Source organism: Micromonas pusilla (assembly GCF_000151265.4).
Source record: "Micromonas pusilla CCMP1545 genomic scaffold MICPUCscaffold_9, whole genome shotgun sequence".
Classification (NCBI taxonomy): domain Eukaryota; kingdom Viridiplantae; phylum Chlorophyta; class Mamiellophyceae; order Mamiellales; family Mamiellaceae; genus Micromonas; species Micromonas pusilla.
Window position 1 is genome coordinate 108731 of NW_003315890.1, and position 23267 is coordinate 131997.

General features: G+C 66.3%; 13 protein-coding genes across 13 annotated transcripts; 7 read left to right on the forward strand and 6 right to left on the reverse strand.

Moving 5' to 3' along the window:
• Window positions 1-592: 592 nt before the first annotated feature.
• On the reverse strand, window positions 593-1346 carry MICPUCDRAFT_7192 (uncharacterized protein; the record flags this gene model as incomplete). Its single annotated transcript, XM_003061066.1, has 2 exons — window positions 593-781; window positions 984-1346. Coding segments are annotated over 2 exons (552 nt in total), but the record flags the coding sequence as incomplete, so codon positions are not given.
• A 1069-nt stretch (window positions 1347-2415) lies between these two features.
• On the forward strand, window positions 2416-6614 carry MICPUCDRAFT_19691 (uncharacterized protein; the record flags this gene model as incomplete). Its single annotated transcript, XM_003060809.1, has 9 exons — window positions 2416-2526; window positions 2620-2673; window positions 2891-3399; window positions 3454-3667; window positions 3786-4285; window positions 4460-4517; window positions 4650-5324; window positions 5892-6376; window positions 6428-6614. Coding segments are annotated over 9 exons (2793 nt in total), but the record flags the coding sequence as incomplete, so codon positions are not given.
• A 118-nt stretch (window positions 6615-6732) lies between these two features.
• Window positions 6733-7619, forward strand: MICPUCDRAFT_60518 (uncharacterized protein). The gene is made up of 3 exons (XM_003060810.1): window positions 6733-6770; window positions 6925-7061; window positions 7204-7619. The coding sequence occupies exons 1-3, from the start codon at window positions 6744-6746 to the stop codon at window positions 7505-7507; spliced, it is 468 nt and encodes a 155-aa protein (XP_003060856.1). The 5' UTR covers window positions 6733-6743; the 3' UTR covers window positions 7508-7619.
• A 572-nt stretch (window positions 7620-8191) lies between these two features.
• On the reverse strand, window positions 8192-8341 carry MICPUCDRAFT_9904 (uncharacterized protein; the record flags this gene model as incomplete). Its single annotated transcript, XM_003061067.1, has 1 exon — window positions 8192-8341. A coding segment is annotated over one exon (150 nt), but the record flags the coding sequence as incomplete, so codon positions are not given.
• Window positions 8342-8735: 394 nt separating this feature from the next.
• Window positions 8736-9773, reverse strand: MICPUCDRAFT_34833 (uncharacterized protein). Its single transcript, XM_003061068.1, has 2 exons — window positions 9665-9773; window positions 8736-9497 (listed from the first exon to the last, which is right to left on the reverse strand). The coding sequence occupies exons 1-2, from the start codon at window positions 9731-9733 to the stop codon at window positions 8973-8975; spliced, it is 594 nt and encodes a 197-aa protein (XP_003061114.1). The 5' UTR covers window positions 9734-9773; the 3' UTR covers window positions 8736-8972.
• A 218-nt stretch (window positions 9774-9991) lies between these two features.
• On the forward strand, window positions 9992-11346 carry MICPUCDRAFT_37554 (uncharacterized protein). Its single transcript, XM_003060811.1, has 2 exons — window positions 9992-10036; window positions 10698-11346. The coding sequence occupies exons 1-2, from the start codon at window positions 10024-10026 to the stop codon at window positions 11108-11110; spliced, it is 426 nt and encodes a 141-aa protein (XP_003060857.1). The 5' UTR covers window positions 9992-10023; the 3' UTR covers window positions 11111-11346.
• A 130-nt stretch (window positions 11347-11476) lies between these two features.
• Window positions 11477-12487, forward strand: MICPUCDRAFT_60522 (uncharacterized protein; the record flags this gene model as incomplete). Its single annotated transcript, XM_003060812.1, has 1 exon — window positions 11477-12487. The coding sequence occupies one exon, from the start codon at window positions 11477-11479 to the stop codon at window positions 12485-12487; it is 1011 nt and encodes a 336-aa protein (XP_003060858.1).
• Window positions 12488-12997: 510 nt separating this feature from the next.
• Window positions 12998-13616, reverse strand: MICPUCDRAFT_45744 (uncharacterized protein; the record flags this gene model as incomplete). The annotated part of the gene is made up of 2 exons (XM_003061069.1): window positions 12998-13057; window positions 13212-13616. 2 exons carry the CDS (start codon window positions 13614-13616, stop codon window positions 12998-13000), a joined length of 465 nt encoding a protein of 154 aa, XP_003061115.1.
• A 484-nt stretch (window positions 13617-14100) lies between these two features.
• On the forward strand, window positions 14101-15500 carry MICPUCDRAFT_41174 (uncharacterized protein; the record flags this gene model as incomplete). Its single annotated transcript, XM_003060813.1, has 4 exons — window positions 14101-14345; window positions 14573-14738; window positions 14878-15123; window positions 15321-15500. 4 exons carry the CDS (start codon window positions 14101-14103, stop codon window positions 15498-15500), a joined length of 837 nt encoding a protein of 278 aa, XP_003060859.1.
• A 93-nt stretch (window positions 15501-15593) lies between these two features.
• MICPUCDRAFT_48021 (uncharacterized protein) lies at window positions 15594-17755 on the reverse strand. Its single transcript, XM_003061070.1, has 2 exons — window positions 17562-17755; window positions 15594-17291 (listed from the first exon to the last, which is right to left on the reverse strand). Exons 1-2 carry the CDS (start codon window positions 17719-17721, stop codon window positions 15727-15729), a joined length of 1725 nt encoding a protein of 574 aa, XP_003061116.1. The 5' UTR covers window positions 17722-17755; the 3' UTR covers window positions 15594-15726.
• Window positions 17756-18063: 308 nt separating this feature from the next.
• MICPUCDRAFT_48022 (uncharacterized protein) lies at window positions 18064-19617 on the forward strand. The gene is made up of 4 exons (XM_003060814.1): window positions 18064-18156; window positions 18373-18683; window positions 18878-19271; window positions 19461-19617. Exons 1-4 carry the CDS (start codon window positions 18096-18098, stop codon window positions 19541-19543), a joined length of 849 nt encoding a protein of 282 aa, XP_003060860.1. The 5' UTR covers window positions 18064-18095; the 3' UTR covers window positions 19544-19617.
• Window positions 19618-19774: 157 nt separating this feature from the next.
• On the reverse strand, window positions 19775-21809 carry MICPUCDRAFT_60528 (uncharacterized protein; the record flags this gene model as incomplete). Its single annotated transcript, XM_003061071.1, has 4 exons — window positions 19775-19903; window positions 20082-20449; window positions 20611-20875; window positions 21048-21809. 4 exons carry the CDS (start codon window positions 21807-21809, stop codon window positions 19775-19777), a joined length of 1524 nt encoding a protein of 507 aa, XP_003061117.1.
• Window positions 21810-21959: 150 nt separating this feature from the next.
• Window positions 21960-23216, forward strand: MICPUCDRAFT_34846 (uncharacterized protein; the record flags this gene model as incomplete). Its single annotated transcript, XM_003060815.1, has 3 exons — window positions 21960-22076; window positions 22313-22546; window positions 22743-23216. The coding sequence occupies exons 1-3, from the start codon at window positions 21963-21965 to the stop codon at window positions 23214-23216; spliced, it is 822 nt and encodes a 273-aa protein (XP_003060861.1). The 5' UTR covers window positions 21960-21962.
• Window positions 23217-23267: the final 51 nt, after the last annotated feature.

Sequence of the window (23267 nt, forward strand, 5' to 3'; positions counted from 1 at the left end):
AGCGCGATGCAGGGGAGCACGTCCCCGGCGCTGCCGTACGCCGCGGAGAAGACGATGACGTCCGCGGGAGGCATGTATGCGACGCGACGGGCGGAGCGCGAGGGAGGGGACCAGCGCGAGGAAAACTGAGACGACGCGAGCAGAGCGGAGCGCGCGGTTCTCACAGCCTTCGCGCCGTTTTCGGGTCCCGCCCGCTCGCGTTCCGCGCTCGTTGAACTATAAGATATACTTACTGACTGACTAACACTCTGCTACCTACGTATCCCCGCGCGGCGCCTCGACGTCTCCGCCGCCGCCGCTGCCACCGCCGGTTCGCCTCCCGCGCCGGTTCGCCTCCCGCCGCCGCGTCACCACTCCAACGTCGGCGCGTCCCCGTCGTCCGCCGCCGCCGCCGCCTGCGAGCGGTCGAGGGAGGAAGACGCGCGTCAGTCGCGCGGTCGGGGATGTGATTGGTGGATACCATTCCCACGTGTCAAAGAGAACGTATAAACGTGATGAGGCTCATAACGCGCGAGAGAAAAGAACGCCTTAAGAAACGACGATCAACACGCGAACGGGAACGTATGGGAAGCAGTCTCACCGCCGCCTCGGCTCTCCTCGCGCGAACTTCCTCCGGCGCGTCGCCGACGACCCCCCTCTTCGCCGTCCTCAGCCTTCGCTCCGCGACGACGAACTTCTCGCCCTCGCGTCCGCGCTCGGGGTACGCCGCCCACAGCGCGAAGTGATGCATCACGATCGACGCGGCGACGGAGACGTTGAGACTCGCGGTGCCGACGCCGTGCTGTCGTTCGCGTCCGACGCGAAGGGCGCGATTTGATTTGATCGGTCAGCGCGCGTCCGACAGGAGATCGGGTATGGTGACGTGGCACATTGTGTGGCCGGAATGTAAAGAGAGAGAGAGAGAGAAAGCGCGCGTCGTGTCGGACGACGAGCGAGAGCGTCGGCGGCCTCGCCTCGCCTCGCCTCGCGCCGTGGTAGCGCACCTGGCGGATGTACACGAAGCCGTCGCATATCGCCTTTTGCGCATCCGTCAGCCCGTCGCCCTCGTTCCCCATGATGAACGCGGTGCTCCCCTCGAAAGGCCGCTCGTCGATCGCGACCGCGTCGTCCATGATCTCCACGCCCATTATCTTCCTCACGCGATGCGGCGGCGCCGTGAGCCCCTCGCGCGCGGCGTGGAGCGACGGGTAATGGAGAAAGTCGACGTGATTCGACGCGCCCTTGCACCCGAACGTGTTGTACGCCTTGGCGCCGACGAGGACGACGGCGCGGACGCCGAACGCGGTCGCGCATCGCGCGATCGTCCCGACGTTGTGCTTCTTCGCGATGTTGTGCACGATGAAGTAGCACCGCGGCGGTTCGGCGTCGTCGTCGGCGGCGGGGGACGACGACGTCGTCGGCGTCTGGGCGGCGGCCGGACGAATCAGATCTTCGTCGTCGCGATTCGTCGCGTCTCCTCCGCGCGTCGTCGTCGTCGTCGCGTCGTCGTCGTCGTCGGATCTCCGCGTCGTCGCGCCCGCGAAGATCGACGAGAAGAACATAGACGGCGCGGCGCTCGCGGAAGCCCGGAGTCGGCCGCGCGATGAGTGCGACGCGACGTGGGGTCTGACGCGACGGCGTCAGCGCGACGCGGTACAGTCCGCGCGACGGCAACAGAAAAAGCGAATTTCCTCTCTCCGGATAAACCGAGATTGTGTTAACATTCCGCGAGGCGCGCGGGAGGGACCTCGGCGGCATGAGGCGAGGGGCGGACGTCGCGTCCGCGGCCGCGAGATGCCTCGCGGCGACGCGCCGTCGCGCCGCCGCGGAAGCGAGCGTCGCGGCGTCGACGTCGCGCGCGGCGAGCGAGCGCGCGCGCGCGGACGACGACGACCGATTCTTTCGCGTCCGAGAGAAGAAGAGCCTCCGCGGCGGACGCCGAAAGCGCGACGCGTCGGACGACACCTTCCGACGCGCGTCGACGCCGTGGCGCGCGCCGCCGTCGCCGCCGCCGCGCGCGGCGGCGACGATCGCGACGACGACGGCCGCGCGCGACGCGCTGCGACCGACGGGACGGACGTCCATAGCGTCCCCCGCCGCGGACGCCGTCCATTCGTCGTCCGCGAAGAAGGCGTCGGCGCCCTCGTCTTCCGCGTCGGAAGGAGGCACGGCAGCCGCGGCGTCGTCGTCGTCGGCGTCGTCGTCGGCGTCGCCGCCGCCGCCGCATCCTCCGCCGCACACGTCGCCGCCGCTCATCACCCCCGACGACGTCGCGCTCGCGTCCAAGCGCGACACCGCGGACGTCCTCCGCATCTTCAAGGCGCGTTCGGTCTCTCTGATGACCCGAGACCGAACGTTTTTCACCCACCGCTCGGTTTCAACACTTGATCGCGTCCCCTTTCGACTGACCGACGCGATCGCCCCGTCTTCGTTCAACTCCAGGTGGTGCGCGCCATCCGCAACCGCGGGCACTTCGCCGCGAGGCTCGACCCGCTCGGTCGGTCGCTCGGGCCGCTCCGTGAGGGCTACGAGGCCATGGAGACGTCCGTCCCGGAGGACGGCGCGGACATCGCGGCGCTGTTGGACGGAATACGAAACGACACGCTGTTCCTGCGCGGACGAAGGGTCACGCCGGCGCAGTACTTGGGCCTCCACGACGTCGACCCCGATCGAAAGTTTTACTTCGGGAACGAGGTGCGTTCTTCTCGCACTGGTCCCCATACGACCGCGTTCGCGTGGTGAACGCCGTTCCTCGAGGACTTTCGCCCATCATTTCTCTCCGCCCACCCCCCGGTTTCAATCCCGACACACCTCGACGCCTTTCAACTCCGACCGACGACGCCTTTCGACTCCACCCCTCGACCCTCAGCTCGCGTCGCTCGACCCGCGCGGGAAAGGCCAACGGAAGCAGTGGTGGACGCTGAACGAAGTCCTGACGCGGCTGCAGACGATATACTGCGGGACGCTGACCGCGGAGTTTCATCACATCGCGAGCGCGAGGAAGAAAGCGTGGCTGCAGGCGACGCTGGAGGGCGAGACCGAGGGGAAAGGGCACTGGGTGAGCGCGCGCGACCGAAGAGAGGTGCTGCGGCGGCTCATCTCCGCGGACGCGCTCGAGCGGCTCCTCGCGCGGTCGTTCCCGTCCGCGAAGCGGTTCGGCGTGGAGGGCGCGGAGACGCTGATTCCCGGGTTGCAGGCTGTCGTCGACGCGGCGGCGACGCACGGCGTGGAGAGCATCGTGATGGGCGTGGCGCATCGAGGGCGTCTGAATATTTTGAACAACGTGTTTCGAAAGCCCGTCGGCGCGATCTGCGCGGAGATGCGCAGCGAAGGGACGTCGTCGTTCAACGTCGGGGACGTGCGGTATCACTTGGGGACGCGGACGGTCGTGCGCGTCCCCGAGAGACCCGACGAAGAGGCGTTGACGGCGGCGGACACGATGGACGGCGGCGGCGGCGGCGACGGCGGCGGCAGCGGCGGCGGAGAGATGGAATTGTCCATGGCCCCGAACCCCTCGCACCTCGAGGCGGTCAACGCCGTCGTGACCGGGATGGTCCGCTCGAAACAGATGAGACGCGACGCGCGCAGAGGCGGCCGCTCTCGAACCGCGCAGGGCGCGGTCATGGGCCTCATCATCCACGGCGACGCGGCGTTTTGCGGCCTCGGCGCCAACGCAGAGGTGATGCAGGTACGTTTTTTTTTTTTTTTTCACCCGCCCACCGCTCGGTTTCACAAAACTTCACTCGATCGCGTTCGTCGGTCCCTTTCGACTGACCGAGGAACGAACTTTGACCCGCGACCGACAGCTTCAAGACTTGCCGGACTACACCACCGGCGGCACCGTGCACATCGTCGTGAACAACCAGATCGGCTTCACGACCGTCCCGCGTCGCGCGCGGTCGTCGCCGCACCCGTCGGACGTCGCGAAAGGGTACGGCGCGCCGATATTCCACGTCAACGGGGACGATCCCGAGGCTGTCGTCCGCGCGTGTCGCCTCGCCGTCGCGTACAGGGCGGAGTGCCGCGCGGACGTCGTCGTCAACTTGGTGTGCTACCGCCGGTACGGCCACAACGAGCAGGACGATCCGTCCATCACGCTGCCGCTGCGGTCGAAGGCGATCGAGAATCACCCGAGGGTGGTGGACGTCTTCGCGAGAAAGCTCGTGGCCGCGGGCGACATCGGGGAGGAGGAGGTGGAGCGGTGGAGGCGAGAGACGGATGAGAAATTCCGCGCCGAGCACGCGGGCGCGGCGGCGCACGTCGAGAGCCCCGAGGATTGGGTCGTGTCGTCGTGGAAGCGACCGGTGTCGCACCGCGACAGCGCGCTGAACGGCGAGGTCATCGACGCGGAGTCGCACAGCGCGGCGGCGGCGGCGGAGATCGCGCGCGGCGGCGTGGACGGTGTCGTCGTGCGAGACGGGCCGTCCGGGCCGGTGGCGTCGTCGATCGATCGAGCCGCCGATTCGGTCGGGGTGACGAGCGACCCGGTCAACCCGAGGGCGAGGGTGACCGGCGTGCCGTTGTCGTTGCTTCGCGCCGTCGGCGGCGCCATCACGATGCTTCCGGACGAAGACGGCAAGAAGAAGAAGAAGGAAAAGAAGGAAAAGAAGGACGCGGCGAACGCAGCGAACGCGGACGTCACCGCCGCCGCCGACGACGACGACGACGAGAGCTATCATAAGAACAGTCTGTTCCCGCGCGACTTCGAGCCGCACCCTCACGTGCGGAAGCTTCTGTCGCAGCGCAAGGCGATGGTCGACGAGCAAACGGGCGTGGACTGGGGCACCGCGGAGCTCTTAGCGTTCGGGACGCTGCTAACGCACGACGGCGAGGGCGAGATCGAAAATAACGGATCTTCTGAAGGCGTTACCGACACGAAAGGGGACCCGAAGCCGCACTGCCACGTGCGCCTGAGCGGCCAAGACGTCGAGCGAGGGACGTTCAACCACCGCCACTCCGTGCTGTACTGTGCGCGGTCGTCGCGAGGGCACGTCCCGTTAAACAACCTCGGCCTCGGCCCGCAAGACGCGTTCATGGTATCGAACTCGCCTCTGAGCGAGCACGCGATCCTGGGGTTCGAGTACGGCTTCAGCGTCGACGCGGGGCCGTCCGCGCTCGTGCTGTGGGAGGCGCAGTTCGGCGACTTCGCGAACAACGCGCAGTGCGTCGTGGACCAATTCATAACCACGGGCGAGGCGAAGTGGGGCCAGCGAAGCGGCCTCGTGCTTCTGCTTCCGCACGGGTACGACGGTCAAGGTCCAGACCACAGCAACGCGCGCCCGGAGCGATGGCTCGCCGCCGCGAACGACGACGCGGACACGCTGCCGGGGCGGTCGCCCAAGGACGTCGAGCACGCGCGCAAGACGTTCGAGGCGCTGGCGAAAGGGAACGACCGCATCTCGATCGACGATCTCCGAGCGCGCGTGGAGCGGCTCGAGAGGGAGGCGAAAGACGCGATGGAAGAGAGCGACTCAGGAGGGTACGGCGGTAACGGCGGTAACGGCGGTAACGGGGGCGTTACCACCGGAAACGGCGCCGGCGCCGGCGCTGCGGACGATACCTTCGAGGTTTTCGACGAGTACGGCGGGATGATTCGACGCGCCGCCGCGGAGTACGACGAGACCGAAAACGAAAAAGCCGCGACGGACGACGCTCCGTCTTCCACCGCCGTATCCGCGGCCGAGACGACGACGCGAACGGTCGTCCACGGCGACACGATCCGAGGCGAGAAAGCCATCGCGGCCAAGGCGCTGACCGCGCGCGCCATGTACGACGACATCGTCCGATTCTTTGGCGACGACGCCGAGTCAGTCGATCGCGAGCGGTGGAACCGGTACGTCCGCCGTCGCGCGCGGTCGCACGCGGACGCGGCGACGAACTTCATCGTGATAAACGCGTCCACGCCGGCGCAGTACTTTCACGCGCTTCGCCGGCAAGCGCTCGCGTCGCATTTGAAGCCGATGGTGGTGTTCACGCCCAAGTTTTTGCTGCATCACCGCCCGTGTCAGTCGAGCTTGAGCGATTTCGGCCCGGGGACGCGATTCCACGCCGTCATCGGCGACGGCGACGACGGAGACAACACGAAGAATAACGCCTCGAGTGATGGCGTTACCAAAGAAAACCACTCCACTCGCGACGACCGCGACGTCCGACGCGTCGTCGTCTGCACCGGGAAGATGTTCTACGCGCTGCAGCAAGCGCGTAAACGACGCGGGCTCGAGAAGGAAATCGCGCTCGTGCGCGTGGAACAGCTGGCGCCGTTCCCTCACGGCGCGCTCGCGTCGCGCCTGGGTAAATACCCCGACGCGGAGATCGTGTGGTGCCAAGAGGAGCCGAAGAACATGGGGTGGTGGCCGTTCGTGCAGCCGCGCATAAACACCGCGGTGCGGGATCTTCTGTCCAGGGACGGCGACGGCGACGGCGGCGGCGGCGGCGGCGGCGGCGGAAGCCTCGGCGGCGGCGGCGGGCGGACGGCGCGGTACGTCGGGCGGCCGTCCACGGCGTCGCCCGCGACGGGTAGTCAGTCGATTCACGCGCTGGAGATGAAGAGCATCGTGCAGGAGGCGTTGCGGGGGGTCACGGAGTTTCCGACGAAATACGCGGGACCGTACGGGGGCGGCGGCGGCGGCGGGTGAAAACTTTCTCAGCGTTCGCGTTCAGTACGTGTATGATAAATCGAACACTCGCAGTGCAGCGAGCTCGCCAAAACCTTTCAAGCTCCGAACGTATCTTCGCTCGCCATTCGTTCGCTCGCCGCGCGCACGATGAGCGGTCCCGTCAAGAAGCTCGCGGTGCGCGCGCGCTTCGCTTCCACCCCGTGGCTTCTTCCCCGCGTCGTTCGCCGCGCGCGCGCGCGCGCGCGGCGTCCTCCTCGCGCGCGACCGATTCGTCCATCCTGACCCGTCGCTCCCCTTCCTCCTTCCTCGCCTCGTTTTAATCCCACAGGGCGAAGCCGCGAAGAAGGGCGGTCTCCTGAACACGCTCATGAAGGCCGCGCCGTGGAAGATCACCGGCCCGGCGTCCGGAGCGGAGTGGAAGGAAGTCCCCATCGGCGCGGAGGAGTACCGCGTCGTCGCCCCAGCGTGCGTTCCCCGCGCGATCTCCGTCCCTTCCCCCCCCGTCCCTTCGCGACTGGACGGAAGTTTGGTCGGTCCATCACTGAAAAAAAACCCTAAGTCGCCGTCGTCGCGTCCGCTGACGTCCCCTCCCGCCTCGTCGACGCAGGAGCCAACCCGCGACGGTTCGCATCCCGCACTCGGAGCCCGAGCGAGTCTTCGACGTGAGGTACTACGAGCGAGACACGCGCCGCGCGCACGAGGTGGCGCTTCACGGGAGTCCCAAGACGACGACGACGGAGATCACGAGAGAAAACTTCGACGCGCACCTGAGAGCGTTCGAGGAGTCCGGGCAGCTCAAGGCGTTCGCGGAGGGGAAAGGCAACAGGGTCGGGTTTCAGGACCCGGGGGCGGAGGGGTCGGAGTACGTCAAGGTGTCGATGCTCGACAACACGAACGGAGGGTACACGTGATCGGTCGTCGTTTGTTTTTCGGGAAAGTTGGATCCGGGTGTATTTCGACTCCGCGACGCGGTAGCGATGAGTTAGTCATCGATCACAGTGTAAGTAAACCACGATACGATTGATCACGCGAGAGCATCGCGTTTCGGTTCGGTTCGATGTTCGATTCGTTTCTTCGGTCTACTAGTGAAGGTCACGTTAAAGAAAGCTACAGGCGAAACCTCCTCGCGTCTACTAAACCGCGGCGGCGGGGCGCTCTTCGAGTTTTTCATTCGCCGCCGCCGCCGCCGCCGCTCCCGCGAGCTCCGGCGGCGGCGTCGGATTCTTCGCCGCCCTCCTGTTCTTCCACAGCCCGCCGTACGCGTAGTGCGGATGCTCCGCGTCGCCGTCCGTCTTCCCGCCGCTGACGTGTTTCCAACACCTCCCGCACACCATGTTCCACCTCCCGCTCGCGTCTACTCGGCACCGGATCAGCAAGTCCTGTCCCGACGTCTCGCACCGGTCGCATCGCTTGCTTCCGTCGTCGCCCACCGGCGGGTTCCCCGCGCGTTTCGCGCGCGCGGCAGCCTTCGCCGCCTTCTTCGCGTCCTTGCGCTTCGCCTTGGCGTCGTCGGCGTCGCCGCGACCGCCGCCGCTGCGCTCGGACGACGCGCTCCTCGCGTCGTCGTCGTCGTCGTCGTCGTCGTTGTTCTCGCCGCCGCGCTTGTCGCTTTTCCTCGCGGCGTTGCACGACTTGGAGCACGTCGTGACGTCGTCCCAGCATCGCTCCCACTTTTTCCTCCACGTGAACGGCCGCCCACACGTCACGCACGTCTTCGACGGGAGGTTCTCCTTCTTCACCGTCTTCCCGGCGTCGGTCTTCATCCCGCGTCGTCCGGCGAGGACCGCGACGGGCAAAGTCCTTAAGGATCGGCGTTCACCACGCGAACGGGGTCGTATGGGAACCAGTGTATAGAACGACGTGCGCCTCGACGCGCTCGACGACGCGCTCGACGACGCGCTCGACGGACGCGCGACGACCGCGGCGGCGGCGACCGCGCGCGAGGACGAGGACGACGACCGCGGCGCGCGCGCGAGCGACGACGCGACGCGGGAGAGGTGGCGCGCGCGCGTCGAGAGGCGCAGCGCGGCGAGTGCCATCGACAGTGATCTGACTCGGTCGTGACGTCACCGTCTCGGAGAAGGCATCGACGACGCGCGATCGTTTCATCGAACCGACGGCGCGAGCGCATTCGCGTTTATACGTTACTACTATGATATCGTTACAACCCGCCGCGCTAGAGCGGGTGGTCTACTGCGTTTCAGCGTTCGACCGCGACGCGTGGCGACGCCAACCGACGCGCCCGTGAACGCCACCCCGACGACAGTCGCGAGACGCGTCGTCGGTTAAGCCGTCAATAAGTCGATCCTTCACAACACTTGAGTACGTATTAATCTACGACTGATTGCCCATACGAGCACGCGAATTGTTCAATCATCAGCCCTTGGGGTTGAACGCCGGCCGCGGCGGCCCCGGTAACCGCCCCCCGCTGCTCTGCCGCTCGTTCTGCAAAAACCCGAGAAACTCTTTATAACTCAGGTGCCCGTCCCCGTCCGCGTCCACGAGCTCGAAGAACTTCTCGAGCTCCTGCTTCGACAGCGGGTCGCCGAGCTCCGTCAAGACTTTTCGAAATTCGCTCAGCGCGATGTCGCCGCTGCCGTCGGCGTCGAAGAACTGAAACGCGCGCTTGAACATGCTCTCGTCGCTCTCCGCCTCCAAGAGCTCGTGCGCGAACAGGTCCACGAACTCGCTGAAGTTTAAATCCCCGGACTTGTCGTGGTCGTACCGCTGCATGAGCTGCTTGACCTTGGTTTCCACCGGATTCAACCCCGTCGCGCGCATGAGGTCGCCGAGCTCGTCCAAGTCCATGAGCCCCGTGCCGTCCGCGTCGAAGAGCACGTACTTCGCTCGGAGCTCCTTCAACACCTTCGGGCCGACGAGCTCCGCGACCTTGGGGTCGACCTGCGGGAGAGGGAGGACGGACGGATCGCGATGAGGAGGGAGGGAGGGAGGGAGGTAGGAGGGCGAGCGCGCGTTCGTTTGTCATCGGACGGACGGATTTCGCGCCGCGGGGGGCGGAGCGAGCGACGACCGCGGACGCGCGGGAGTCGACGACGACGACGACGGACCTTGTATCCCGTGTACAACTTCTTCAGCTCCTGCGCCCTCTTGCTCTTGCTCTTTCCGAATAAACCCATGACGACGCGCGGCGGGGAGGGCCGTCTCGCGCGGCGGCCCCGCGCCCCCGACTCTGACGAGAGTCGAATGAAACATTCGATGTCAGAACGAATGCACATGCACGTGACGAACTAAACTCGAGACCGACGCGCGCTCGGCGCTGCGGGATCGCACTGTATGCGCAATCAGTCATAGTACGTTCAAAACCTACTCGTACTCCGAGACTTCCTCGTCGGCGAAGCTCGCGTCGCATCCGCGCGCTCGCCCTTTCTGGACAGCGCACGCGCCGTTTCCACACAGCTAGCACGAGATGTCCAAGCGCGGTGCGTGTCGCGCTCGCGCCCGTCCTCCTCATCGCGCGCGTCGCGACGTCGCGCGTCGCGCGCGTCGTCGCGTCGCGTCGGTTCCCCGGCGAACGCGCCGCGCGTCCGGCGATGAGAGAAAAACCCTGCCCGCGACGGAGACGCGTCGTCGGACGCGGGCTCCGCGGCGACGACGCCGCGCGTCCGTCGACGCGGGGACGACGTCGACGACGTCGCGATGCTCTTCGCGACGCCGTCGTCGCGCGTCCTCGCGCGACGCCGCGAACGCCGTCGTTCGTCGTCCCCGACGCGCGGCGTCTCGACGCGGGTTTTTTCTCTCTCCACCGCGCGGTGGCGATTGCTTTTTTTCGCGCGACGGAGCCTCTCCGCGCGGCGACGTGCCCTCGCGCGCGCGGCGTCGACCGCGGTGTCGCCGCCGCCGCGCGCGTCCACGCCGTCCGCAGCGCGCGTTCGCGTCCCGCGACGACGCCCTCGGGCCGCCACGCCGACGCGAACGCGCGCTTCCGATCGCGCGCGCTTTTAGGGTTTTCTCCGTCGTCGTCCGCACCGACGATGGATGGACACCAAACCATCTCGACGCGAAGAAGCTCTCCAACCTCTCAACGAACCCTAAACCCTAAAAACCCTAACCGTAACCCTCACCCTCGCCCACCCCCTCCAGGATCCGGCGGTATCGCCTCCGGCACGAAGTACAAGATGTCCATCGCGTGCCCGGTGGGCGCGGTGATGAACTGCGCCGACAACACCGGCGCGAAGAACCTCTACGTCATCGCCGTCAAGCGTTGGGGCTCCAGGCTCAACCGCATCCCGGGCGCGTCCACGGGCGGCATGGTGATGGCGACGGTGAAGAAGGGGAAGCCGGATCTTCGCAAGAAGGTTTTCCCCGCGATCGTCGTGCGTCAGCGCAAGCCGTTCCGGAGAAAGGACGGCCTCGTCATCTATTTCGAAGACAACGCGGGTGTGATCGTCAACCCGAAGGGGGAGATGAAAGGGTCCGCGATCACCGGGCCGGTCGCGAAGGAGTGCGCGGACCTCTGGCCCCGCATCGCGTCCGCGGCGAACTCGATCATGTGATTGAATGTCATTAGATGGTTGCGTAGTTCGGGCGGCGACGGGCCGGCGGAGAGGATGGGAAGGAGGATCGCGGGAGTCGCTCGCGGGACGAGAGAACGCGCCGCCGGCGGTGGCCGCGGCGGGTGTGGTCTTTCTTCTGGGGGATGGGGCGGAAGCGAACGGAGGGCGCGAACGGGCGAGGAGACGCGGCGAGGAGAGGAGACGTCTTGTAATGTTGCAGCCGAGGCTTTCGAACGACGACGATAGTTTGACTACGGCGCGCGGTTCGCTAGACAGAATCGTCGCGGGTCACTGCGGTGGCTGTCCACTCGTCAGCTCGTTGTTTACTTTTTCCGTCATTCATCAGCGCCGCGCGTCGTCCCCGCGATGGGGTCGACGCTCGCGCTCGCGCCGCCGACGTCGCGTCCGGCGACGCGTCCACTCGCGGCGCCGGCGTCTCGCGCGAAGACGGCGTCACGCGGCGGCGCTCGACGGAGACGACCGAGACGCTTCGCGGAGACGCGGGACGTTCGTCGCGCCCATCGCGCGTCCTCCTCCTCTTCCTCCTCCGGCGACGACAACGACGACACCACCGCGTCCACGTCCGCGGCGAGCTCCAGTTCCCTCGCGAAGGAGAACGGCGGCGGCGGCGGCGGCCTCGCGCGCGACGGCGACGGCGACGTCGACGTCGACTTCGACTTCGACGTCGACGACGCCACGAGCGCGTGGATCCTCGCGCGGTTCGCGTTCATCTGGATCGCGTGCGGATACCTCACCGTGCCGTCGCTCGCCGCGATAGAGCGCGTCGACGCGCCGTCGTCGCTGCCGGCAGCGCACTTGGGATGCGCGCTGTTGCTCGGGGAGTCCGCGAAAGCGCTCGCGACGACGACGATGCTGCGCGCGGAGTTGCGCGACGTCGAGGGAGGGAGAGACGCGATGCCGTGGACTCGATATCGACGTCGACGCGGCGGCGGCGCCGCTGCCGCGGACGGGTTGCGGACGACGACGCGCGGCGACGTCCTCGCCGGCGTCGCGTTCGGGGTCGTCGCGTCGATCGCGGGAAGGGTCGCGGACGTCGCGGCGAACGGCACCGCGGGAGCGGGAGCGGGCGCGGGCGGCGACGCCGCGGCGGCGCCGGACGGCCTTCTATCGCTTCTCGCCGCGTCGTCGCCGGTCGCGACGACGTGCCTCGCGCTCTCCAGCCTCCTCGTCGCGCCCGCGCTCGAGGAGCTCTTCTTCCGCGGGTACGTCCTCCCCGCGACGGCGCGACGGGTGCGATCGCCGGTGTTGAGCGTGTCGCTGACGTCGGCGCTGTTCGCGTCGGCGCACTTCAGGCGCGTTCTATCATCACACCAGTCCCCATACGACCCCGTTCGCGCGGTGAACGCCGATCCTTAAGGACTTTCTCTCCCGGCGTCTCTCTCCGCCCATCACCCCTCGGTTTCGATCCCCGACGCGCCTCGACGCCTCACTACTCCGCTTCTGACGCGCCTTTGAACTCCACCCCGACGTCGCCTCGTGCGGGCAAACACCCTCATCAGTCCGAACGACTTCGCGTCGCTCTTCATCGCGGGGTGCGTCTTCGGAGCGGCGTCGGCGCGCACGAACGGCGGGCTGGTCGCGCCCACGACCGCGCACGCGGTGTACAACGCGGGGGTGTTGCTCGAGGCGTCGATGCGCTCGCGGTAGCGGCGGGAGGACGCGAGGGGAGACCGAGAGAGGGGGCCCGAGTCGAATCGTATACAGGTAGGAAGTAGTGTACTACCGGAAGTACCTACGGTAGCTAGCCATCTCATAGTCTGATCGACGTAGGCGGCGATCAACGCGAAGAACGGCGTCGTGTTTCTACGTAGGTCGCTATTAAATCTCTAGTGCCGCCGCGCCGCGTCGGTCGTCGGTCGTCGGTCGTCAGTCCTTCACCTTCTCGAGCTCCTCCAGACGCTCCATGATCTGCTTCTTGGACGTCTCCTGGTAAGGGCCGTTCCATACGAGCGAACGTCGGTGTGGAGTTCAAAGGCGTCAGGTGGAGTTGAAAGGCGTCGAGGTCGGGGATTGAGAGCGAGGGGTGGGCAGAGAGAGACGACGGCAAAAGTCCTTAAGGAACGGCGTTCACCACGCGAACGCGGTCGTATGGGGACCAGTGTATAGAACGCGCCTGGATCTCCCCCGCGAGGATGAACTCGTCGATGACGGTGTACGCCTTGTGAAAGTTAAACACCAGGTCCAGCTCGCACACGCTGCCGAAGTAGTGGTCCAACACCTCGACGAAGAGGTGGATCGCTTCCAGGAGCGCGAGCTCGTTGTCGTTGACGTCCACGCACAGCGAAAAGAAGAGGCCGGCGTACCGCCGGTAGATGATTTTGTAATTTCGAAACTCGACGAAGTTGGTGAACTTCGGATCTCGGTTCACGACCAGGCGGTGCACCTCGTACTCGAGCTGGTGCTTCTCGTCGTCGTCCAGGGGGACGTAGTACTTCGCCAGCCGCGTCTTCCCTTGGCGGTTTTGCATCAGCAGGAAACGGATCATGACGACGCGACGCGAGGCGCGCGCGATTCGGTTCGGTTCGCGCGCCCTAAAACTAAAAGCCGTCTCCTCGCGTCGCGTCCTCTCCGCGGCGCTTCCGCTCGCCGCGCGACGCCTCGGCTTCGGGGGGGGATCGAGCCCGCGCGCGCGCGCTCGCGGCGCCGGCGTCGAGCGTGGGACGATCCGCGCGCGCGAACCGACCTCGCGCGCGTCGCGAACGCGCGCCGAACGGAGTGCCGATCACCGCGCGCGGAGCCGCGGACGACGCTCGAACGCGAGGTCGGCGAACGCCTCGGGGCAGGTCACGGTCATCCGTTCATCGGAGCAGTTGAAAGGCGTCGCGGTCGAATGTTGAAACCGAGGTACGGGTGAAATCGAGACCTGATTCGGTTTCAAGGCGCAGGGGGTAAGTTACCTTCAATAATTTTTCTCGCTGCCGCGCTTTCGTGACCACACTCGCGACCGGCGCGCCGTGCCCGCCCGCGCGATGACGTCGCTCCCGCCCCCGCGCGTCGTCCGCGTCCCCGCGGCGGCCAAGGCTGCGGAGGAGGCGTACCACTCGCGGTACGTCGACGAGACTAAGACGAACGACGAGAAGGTCGTCGGGGACTACACGCGAGGCGCGAGATTCCAATTCGCGGAGCGCGACGAGAACGAGGACGCGACGCCGACGTTCGACGACGCGCCGCCGAAGATCATCGCGAGCGACACGACGTGGCGGAAGCTCGACGAGTGCGTCTTCATCGTCGTTCGTCGCGTCGCGTCCTCGTTTCCTCCTCCGATTCGATTCGATTCGATTCGCGCGGCGTCTTCCGCGCGTCGTCGCGTCGGAGAACCAACCGGCGGTGTCGTGAAAGCGCAAGCGTGTCGAATGAATGAACGAACGCGTCAACGAGACCTCGCGTCGCTCGCCGCTCACCCGTCGTCATCGTTCCCTCTCTCTTCCTCGCGACGCGCAGACGCCAGTACAAGTCGATGATGCGGAAGTACGCCCCCGCGCCGGGCGGGGGACGGAAACCCGCCGCGCACGCGGCGTTAAACCCGACGAGGCTCGGACACGACGAGCATCTCCCTCCCGCGGTGCCGGATCGCGTCGATCGATGCTTCAAGCGCCCGGCGTGGACGGTGCGCGGCCCGACGCGGCTCGGCGCGCGTCGATCCCCACCCCGCCCTTCCTCGCGCGAGCCCTGACCCGTCATGAACCCTAACCCTACCCCGTCACCCTACCCCGTTCCCCTACCCGCCCGTCCCCCCCGCCCCGCAGCCGGCGTCGCGGTACGACCTCGACCCGGGCGGCACGACGTTCGGGAAGCGCACCGAGGCGCAAAAGTACAAAGACGCGCGGCTCGCGAAGAGCGCGTACGTCCCCGCGACGGTCACCCCGGCGTCGAACCCGTGCCTCATCACGTGGGGTAAAGGCCAAATTTGGGGTAAATCGCCGAAAGTTTTAGCCGCGGAGGCGGCGGTGAAGGCGGAGAAGGAGCGGCGGCGGAAGTTGCGGCGGCAAAAGGTGAGACTGGTTCCCATACGACCGCGTTCGCGTGGTGAACGCCATTCCTTAAGGACTTTGCCCGCCCGTCTCATCGTTTCTCTTCGCCCGCGCGTTCCTTCCTTTCAACGGGCGTTCGACCGGCGAGACGTTTCGCTGACCGACGCGCGCGTCCCTTTGAACGCCCCCCGCCTCCCTTTGAACGAATTGAATTGAAGATGCTGGACGACATGAAGCCCAAGTGGATCCCCGTGCACGGCGCCGCGCGCGGGTTGATCGACCGCACGCCGCTGGAGCAGCTCAGGGACGGGCCGGGCGGGGATCAGAAGTGGTTGATGCGCTCGGGGAAGTCGCCGTACGCGGACGAGACGATCGACCAGCCGAAGATGAGGTTTTGACGACGCGTCTACGCGTCTCGCGTCTCGTCTTGTACATAGACTACTACTTTCGTACGTTGTAACGGTATCTGGTCGTAAACACGTGACCGATCCAACTCCAACTCGACCCGACGCGCGCGCGCGCGTGTGCGCGTGCAGTAATAATGAATTAATGAATAATAAGGGTGTTCGTTATGTATATTCCTCCCTCCCTTCGCGTCTCTGCGCTCGACCTCCCTCGCCGCGTTCACTGCACTTGCAACATCTTCATTATCGAGTCCCCGAGAATGCGGTGCACGCCGACGACCATGTAGCCGGTCTCGACCATCCCCAACTTCTTCGCCTGCGCGATCGCGTTCTGCAGGATGTTCTTCGTCTCGAGCACGGACATTTCCCCCTTGTGCTTCAACCCCGCGTCTTTGTCCGAGTTGAGCTCCGACTCGGACGCGCGCCACGACACCGGCGCCGCGATGGGCCGGATCCCGCGCACGAGTAGCAGCCGCCGGACGACCGAGTGCGGGTCGTGCTCCGCGTCGTCCGGGTCTTCCACGACGACGGACATGATCTGCGCGCTCGGGCGGTACTTCGCGATGAGCTGCGCGGTTTTCCCAGTCTTCCCGAGGCACACGATGAGTTGCGCGCCCACCTTGTGCGCCGAACGCACCGCCGACGACGCCAGCGACTCGAGCGTCTCCATCGGAATCTTCTGGAGGTCCATGACGTGCTTGAACACGGAGTAGTTGTCCACGTACGCCTCCGCTTCGCGACAAATGTCCGCCATGATCGTGATCGCCTCGACGGGGTACTGCCCCGCGGCGGTTTCCCCGGAGAGCATGACGCAGTCGGTGCCGTCGAGGACGGCATTGGCGACGTCCGTCGCCTCCGCGCGCGTCGGCCTCGGCGCGCCGGTCATGGACTCGAGCATCTGCGTCGCGGTGACGACCGGTTTCCCCGCTTCGTTGCACCGCTTGATCATGCGCTTCTGCGCGAGGAAGATTTGTTCGAGGTGGATCTCCATCCCGAGATCGCCGCGCGCGACCATGACGCCGTCTGATTCCGCGACGATGTCGTCGTAGTTGTCCAGACCCTCCATGTTCTCCACCTTGCTGATGATCGAGATCGTCTTCGAGGCTTCGCCGAGGACTTGACGGATATGCGCGATGTCGCTGCCCTTTCTGACGAAACTCGCGGCGACGAAGTCGACCTTGTTCTTCACGCCCCAGTTGATGAGATCGTTCCTGTCCTTCTCCGTGATCGTCGGCAAGTCCACGTTCACGCCCGGGAGGTTCATGTTCTTCCTCTCCCCGAGCTTCGCGCTGTTCTCGCACTTCACCTGCACCGTCCCCTTCTCGACATCGCACGAGAGCACCGTGAACGTGATGCTGCCGTCCGCGCAGAGAATCTTCGACCCGGGCACCACGTCCTTCGCGAGCGACGCGTACGACACCGCGATCAGATTCTTGTTCCCGCTCGCGTTGTAATCCGTCGTGAGCGTGATCTCCGAGTCCTTCTCGAGCATCACCGGCTCGCCGTGGTCGAGCATCCCCGTTCGGATCTCCGGCCCTTTCGTGTCGAGGAGGACGCCGCACTCGAGGTCCGTGTTTTTACACGCGATCTTGAGGTTATCCAGCGTCTCCTGGTGGTACTCGTGCGTCCCGTGAGAAAAGTTGAATCGCGCGACGCGCATCCCCGCCTTGAGCATCTTCTCGAGCGTGGGGACGTCGCGGCTGACCGGACCGAGCGTGCATACCACGTTCGTCTTGTTCTTCGCCTGGCCCTGGCCGCTGACGCTGCCGTACTTCCCGTTCGCGCCTGTTTTGCGGGGTTCCATGGGGAGAGGGCGGGGGTCAGGACGCGGACGCGGCGCGCGGAGGAGTCGAGCGGGCGCGCGCGAGCGACGAAAAACGACGATTGGAGGGACCGTTTCCCGCGCGCGTCGAAGCGACGGACGTGGGAAGAAGATTGATTTGCGGCGGCGGCGCGCGAGCGCGCCGTCCGTCTCGAGCGGCGCCGCGGCGCCGACGGACGGATGGCATCGCGCGACGACGTTTTGACGACGGGGGCGACGACGGACGGACGCACCGTTGTCGAGGACGTGCGAGCGCGTCGCGGAGTCGCGCGAGCCTCGCGACAGGTCGACGAACGAGCCGAGTCTCCCCTTCTTTGGTGATTTCTCGTGCTTCGCGTCGAGCGACCCGTTCGACCCGTTCTCCAGCGCTTTCCTGATGAGACCGCCGCCCATGATGACTATGACGGCCGCTGTGTGTGCGTTCTGTTCTCTCTCGTGCGTGCGTGCGCGTGGTCGATCGCCGGCGTGACGGGCGCGCGCGTGTGAGCGCGCGAGCGCGAGATCGACGGAATATTGGAAGATCGGCCGCCGCCGCCGCGAGATTCCATACAAAAAAAGTTCACCGGTCAGTTGAAAGGGGACGCGATCAAATTTTTGAAACCGAGCGTTGGGTGAAAAACTTTTGTATAGAACGCACCTCAGTCGCGGGCGGGAGATCGCGCGCGGCGCGGCGCGCTTTTAGCGCCCCGACGCGACCTCTCCGTCCACGGTCGCCGCCGCGCCCGGCGGTCACTCGGCCGCCGCGCGCGATACCGGCGACGTCGACGATGTCATCCCCCGCCGCGCTGGTGGGTCCCGCTCCTCCCGCGCGCTCCGTCCGCGCGCTTCGCGCGTCGCCGTCCGCGCCGCGCTCTTTGGCGCTCGTCGACCCCCGCGCTCGGATCCGATCCCGCAAAACATCTCCGCGCCGCGTCGTCGTCGAGAAGAGAGGCGGATCGATCGTCGCGATGGCGGCGTCCGCAGAGGCGGCCCCGGTCCCGATCATGGTGAACGACCTCACCGGGAAGATGGGACGAGCCGTCGCGGACGCGGTCGTAAAGCGCGGCGCGGACCGATGCTTCCTCGTCCCGGTCGCGTTCAGCGGGCTGGACAAGGAGCCCGTGGAGATCGGGGGCGTGGAGGTGGTGATAGAAAACATCTTAAACGACGACGCGGGGGACAAGATGGAGGCGCTGAAAGCGAAATACCCCGGGTTGATCGCGGTCGATTACACCCTCCCCGCGGCGGTGAACGCGAACGCGGCGTTCTACGTGAAGCACGGCGTGCCGTTCGTCATGGGGACCACCGGCGGCGACCGCGAGAAGCTTCTGGCGGACGCGAAAGATGCGAAACATTTCGCCGTCATCGCGCCGCAGGCGCGTTCTCCTCACACTGGTCCCCATACGACCGCGTTGGCGTGGTGAACGCCGATCCTTAAGGACTTTACTTCCCGGCGTGTCTCTCCGCCCATCACCCATCGCTTTCAATCCTCGCCCTCGACGCCTTTCAACTCCGCTTCTGACGCCTTTCAACTACACCCCGACGTTCGCTCGTACGGAACGACCCGCAGATGGGAAAGCAAGTCGTCGCGTTCCAGGCTGCGATGAAGACCATGGCGGACAACTTCCCCGGCGCGTTCAGCGGGTACACGCTCTCCGTGACGGAGTCGCACCAGAGCTCGAAAGTGGACACGAGCGGCACGGCCAAGGCGATCGTGGAGTCGTTCAACGCACTCGGGTGCGGGTTCGACATCGCCGACGCGACGCTCGTCCGCGACGTCCCGACGCAGCTCGCGCCGGTGCCGCAGGGGATGGGCGTGCCGGAAGAGCACCTCCTCGGGCACGCGTTCCACACGTACAAGCTGGTCTCCGCGGACGGCACCGTCGCGTTCGAGTTCCAGCACAACGTGTGCGGGAGAAGCATTTACGCGGAGGGCACCGTAGACGCGGCTTTGTTTTTACGGGGTGCGTTCTCCTCACACTGGTCCCCATACGACCGCGTTGGCGTGGTGAACGCCGTTTCTTAAGGACTTTGCCCGGCGTTTCTCTCCGCCCACCCCTCGCTTTCAATCCCGACACACCTAGACGCCTTTCAACTCCACCTGACGCCTTTCAACTCCACCCCGACGTTCGCTCGTATGGAACGACCCTCAGACCGCGTTGAGGCGGGGGCGGGAGAGAAGACCGTGTACGACATGATCGACGTCTTGCGCGAGGGCGGCATGGTCACGAACTGAAGTGATGCCGTGCGCGACGAAGAGTCGCCGCGGTCTTTGGTTTGGTTTTTGGTTTTAACCTTAATCTTCTACGGAAACGCGTACTGTAACGACTCACCTCCTCGCGTCTATCATAGTGTATCGCGTCGACTCTCTCTCTCCCGACGATCAGGAGCAGGACAGACAGACGAACCCTCGTCCCTACGTGTACACGTACTGTACACTAAACGTATCGACGCGTCGATCGATCGATCACACGTCCACCGGCCCCGGGGCGTTCCCTAACCGCAACCTTCGCGCGTCCGCGTCCACGGTCAGCGTCCCTTGGTTGAACATGAACGCGAGCCCGGCGAAGACGACGTGCGCGTCGCGCGGCACGCCCTCCCACGGTGAAGAAAGACGTCGGGGTGGAGTTGATAGGCGTCAGTTGGAGTTGAAAGGCGTCGAGGGCGGGGATTGAAAGCGAGGGGTGGGCGGAGAGAGACGACGGCAAAAGTCCTTAAGGATCGGCGTTCACCACGCGAACGCGGTCGTATGGGGACCAGTGTACAGAACGCACCTCCCACGGGACGTCGATCGGCGTCGGAAGAAACAGGCACCGCCCCACGCACGTTCGCAGGCTGCTTCCGATCGTGACGCGCGCGCCGTCGCGGTCGCGGAGCTTCATGTGGCACTCGAAACACCCCAACGCGAGGTCCGAGGTGTCGAACAAGTCGCGGTCGACGAGCATCCCGGTCGTCCCGCTGTCGAACACGACGTAGATGGGCTTGTTCGATTTCGATCGATGCTTTCCTCCGTTGATCCACAACTCCTCGACTCGCACCGCGTAGTGAAACACCGGCGACCCCAACGGCCGCAGGTCGACCATTTCCATGACCCCCGGCGCGTCGTCCGGGATGAGCGCGCGACGCGAGAGCGTGAGCTGGTCTGAGGGTCGAGGGTCCGTACGAAGCGACGATATCGGGGTGGAAATCAAAGGCGTCAGGTGGAGTCGATAGGCGTCGCGGCGGGGATCGAAACCGAGGGACCCTGGGCGGAGAGATGCGCCGGGAGAGAAAGTCCTCAAGGATCGGCGTTCACAACGCGACCGCGGTCGTATGGGGACCAGTGTGAGGAGAACGCGCCCGAGTTGAAATCCAACGCGAACGAAGTGACGTCGGTTTGCCCGAGGAACGTCGGGCGGATCCAGTCCTGGCGCTCTTTCACGAGACCCACGAACGGCGCCGTCCCGACGGAGCTGCCGCCCTGCCTGGAGGACACCTCGCTCGTGACGCCGAGGAGAACCTCGGAGAAGACGAACTTCGTGGCGGCGGCGTCGTCATCGTTTTTGATGAGTCCGGGTTGAGGGCCGTTCTATACAAGCGAATGTCGGGGTGGAGTTGAAAGGCGTCAGGTGGAGTTGAAAGGCTTCGAGGGCGGGGATTGAAAGCGAGGGGTGGGCGGAGAGAAACCACGGCAAAAGTCCTTAAGGATCGGCGTCCACCACGCCGACGCGGTCGTATGGGGACCAGTGTATAGAACGCACCTGACTCACGGGCACCATCGCCGCCGCGGCGTCGCCGCCGCCGCCGCCGCCTCCGTCCCCCGCCTCCGTCCCCTCGAACCGCACGTCGCCCAACACCCACTTCGTGACGCCGTCCTCCTGCAGCCCGTAGATCTCGTACGTCTCGCCGTACCCGGACGGCCGCGCGTCGGACTCTCGCAGACACCCCCAGTACTTCCCGCACCGCCCGTCCATGGTGACGAACGGTGATCCCGTGTCGAGGACGCCGCGCACGCTCGCGTCGCCGATGGCGTATCGCACGACGTACGTCCCGCCCTCGAGCGTCATCGGGATCCGGATGGACGACGCGGAGGACGCGCGGAGGGGAGAGAGGCCTTTCGCGCCGGAGGACGGCGCGAGCGCGTCCGCGAGCTGCTCGGGGAGCGACGAGGCCGCGATCGCGGACGTCTCCGATCGTGCGTAGGACGGCGACGACGTCGCCGAAAGCGCGGCGACGGCGACGGACGACGACGCGGCGTTCGCGAGGAGCGGCGCGAACGACGCCGCGGAGAGGAACGCGCGGCGGGTGGTGGCGTTCGAGCGGCGCGACGCGTCGTCGTCGTCGTCGTCGTCGTCGTCGCGCGCGTCGCGGGCGGCGTCGTCGTCGTCCGCGGCAGCCTTCGCGCGGCGTCGAGACGACGACGACGACGACGACGACGCGAACGCTCCGGAGGCGCTCCTCCGCGCGGCGAGTCGCGGCGACGGCGACGGCGGCGCCGACGCCGCGCATCGCGCGGTCGTCATCGCGCCGGCGCGCGGCTCGAAGCGCGCGGCGGAGGAGGACGCGGTGGGCGGTGCAGTGGCGGGAAAACGAAAACTTCGCGCGAAGACGACGCGACAGCGCGTCGTCGCGTCGCCACAAATCGAGCGCGCGCCCCCCCTGCCCCGTCCGTCACGATGGCGACCGGCGGCGACGCGAACGACCGCATGATGGCGGACGCGGCGAAAGCCCTGACCGGGTACACCGGCGGAGGACTCTCGAGGACCGGCGCGACGGGCGCCGGCGAAGAGGTGCGCGCGTCGGCCCTTCCGTCGCGCAGATCTCGCCCTTCCGCGAAGCGAGCGAAGCGGCCGAGCCGCGGCTTCTCCCGAGTCTTCTCCCGAACTCCGAACGCTTCGTCCGTCGTCCCGTCCGTCGTCCTCCCTTCCCTCGCCGACGCCGCGCCGACGCGTCCGTCCCCTCCCTCTCATCTCCTCCCCTCTCCCCTCTCCCCTCTCCCCCCACCCCAACGCGCGTCCGCCCGCAGTTGGACTTCAACGACGTGTTCAGCCTTCGACGCCCGCAGAACGCGATGTCGGGCCTGAGCAGCGGCCTGCAGTCCGCGGGGAAGGGCGTCCTCGCGGGCGCGGCGGCGCTCATCGCCGCGCCCGCGATCGGCGCGAAAGCCGAGGGCGCGACCGGGTTCTTCAAAGGGTTGGGCGCTGGCCTGGTGAGCGCGGTCGTGCTCCCCGTCGTCGGCGTGGGCGTCGGCGCGACGCAGGCGCGTTCTCATCACACTGGTCCCCATACGACCGCGTCGGCGTGGTGAACGCCGTTTCTTAAGGACTTTCGCCGTCGATTCTCTCCGCCCAGGGTCCCTCGGTTTCAATCCCGACACACCTCGACGCCTTTCAACTCCGCTTCTGACGCCTTTCAACTCCACCCCGACGTTCGCTCGTATGGACAATTACCCTCAGATCGTTCGCGGCATCGCCAACACCCCGGAAGCCATCGCGGAGGCCAACGCGGGGAAGCGTTGGAACCGCCGGACGAGGGAGTGGGTCACGGAAGATCTCGTGAAGGAAGCGCTGAAGCTCGCGGAGATCGACGACGAGACGATATTGGAGAAAGCGCGCGAGCGCGCGCGGGCGAGGGAGGCGGAGGAGCGGGCCACGAGCGGCGGCGGCGGCGGCGGCGGCGGCGGCGCGACGGGCGGCGGCGTCTCGGAGACTGAATTCTACGACGTGCTCGAGGTGGCCCCGACCGCGAGCGCTTCCGAGATCAAGCGCGCGTACTACGTCGCCGCGCGGAAATGGCACCCGGACAAGTGCCAGGACGACCCGAGCGCGCATGAGCGGTTCCAGAAGATCGGCGAGGCGTACCAGGTCTTATCCGACGACGCCACGCGGAAAAAATACGACGAAAAGGTGAGACTCGTCTCCAGATTTTAATCGCGACTGACTTCGCTCGCGCGGCGTCGAACGTCGTCGATCCCTCTCCCT

What these genes read in the sequence shown, in the direction of transcription:
- MICPUCDRAFT_60518 (XM_003060810.1), top strand. Translation starts at nt 6,744, where the DNA reads ATGAGCGGTCCCGTCAAGAAGCTCGCG. An exon ending in GTCCCGTCAAGAAGCTCGCG is followed by an intron (nt 6,771 to 6,924) that starts GTGCGCGCGCGC and finishes TTAATCCCACAG; the next exon opens with GGCGAAGCCGCGAAGAAGGG. An exon ending in TACCGCGTCGTCGCCCCAGC is followed by an intron (nt 7,062 to 7,203) that starts GTGCGTTCCCCG and finishes TCGTCGACGCAG; the next exon opens with GAGCCAACCCGCGACGGTTC.
- MICPUCDRAFT_34833 (XM_003061068.1), bottom strand. Translation starts at nt 9,733, where the DNA reads ATGGGTTTATTCGGAAAGAGCAAGAGCAAGAGGGCGCAGGAGCTGAAG. An exon ending in AGTTGTACACGGGATACAAG is followed by an intron (nt 9,498 to 9,664) that starts GTCCGTCGTCGT and finishes CCTCTCCCGCAG; the next exon opens with GTCGACCCCAAGGTCGCGGA.
- MICPUCDRAFT_48021 (XM_003061070.1), bottom strand. Translation starts at nt 17,721, where the DNA reads ATGGGCGGCGGTCTCATCAGGAAAGCGCTGGAGAACGGGTCGAACGGG. An exon ending in CTCGCACGTCCTCGACAACG is followed by an intron (nt 17,292 to 17,561) that starts GTGCGTCCGTCC and finishes CCCGCAAAACAG; the next exon opens with GCGCGAACGGGAAGTACGGC.
- MICPUCDRAFT_48022 (XM_003060814.1), top strand. Translation starts at nt 18,096, where the DNA reads ATGTCATCCCCCGCCGCGCTGGTGGGTCCCGCTCCTCCCGCGCGCTCC. An exon ending in TCGCCGTCATCGCGCCGCAG is followed by an intron (nt 18,684 to 18,877) that starts GCGCGTTCTCCT and finishes AACGACCCGCAG; the next exon opens with ATGGGAAAGCAAGTCGTCGC. An exon ending in CGCGGCTTTGTTTTTACGGG is followed by an intron (nt 19,272 to 19,460) that starts GTGCGTTCTCCT and finishes AACGACCCTCAG; the next exon opens with ACCGCGTTGAGGCGGGGGCG.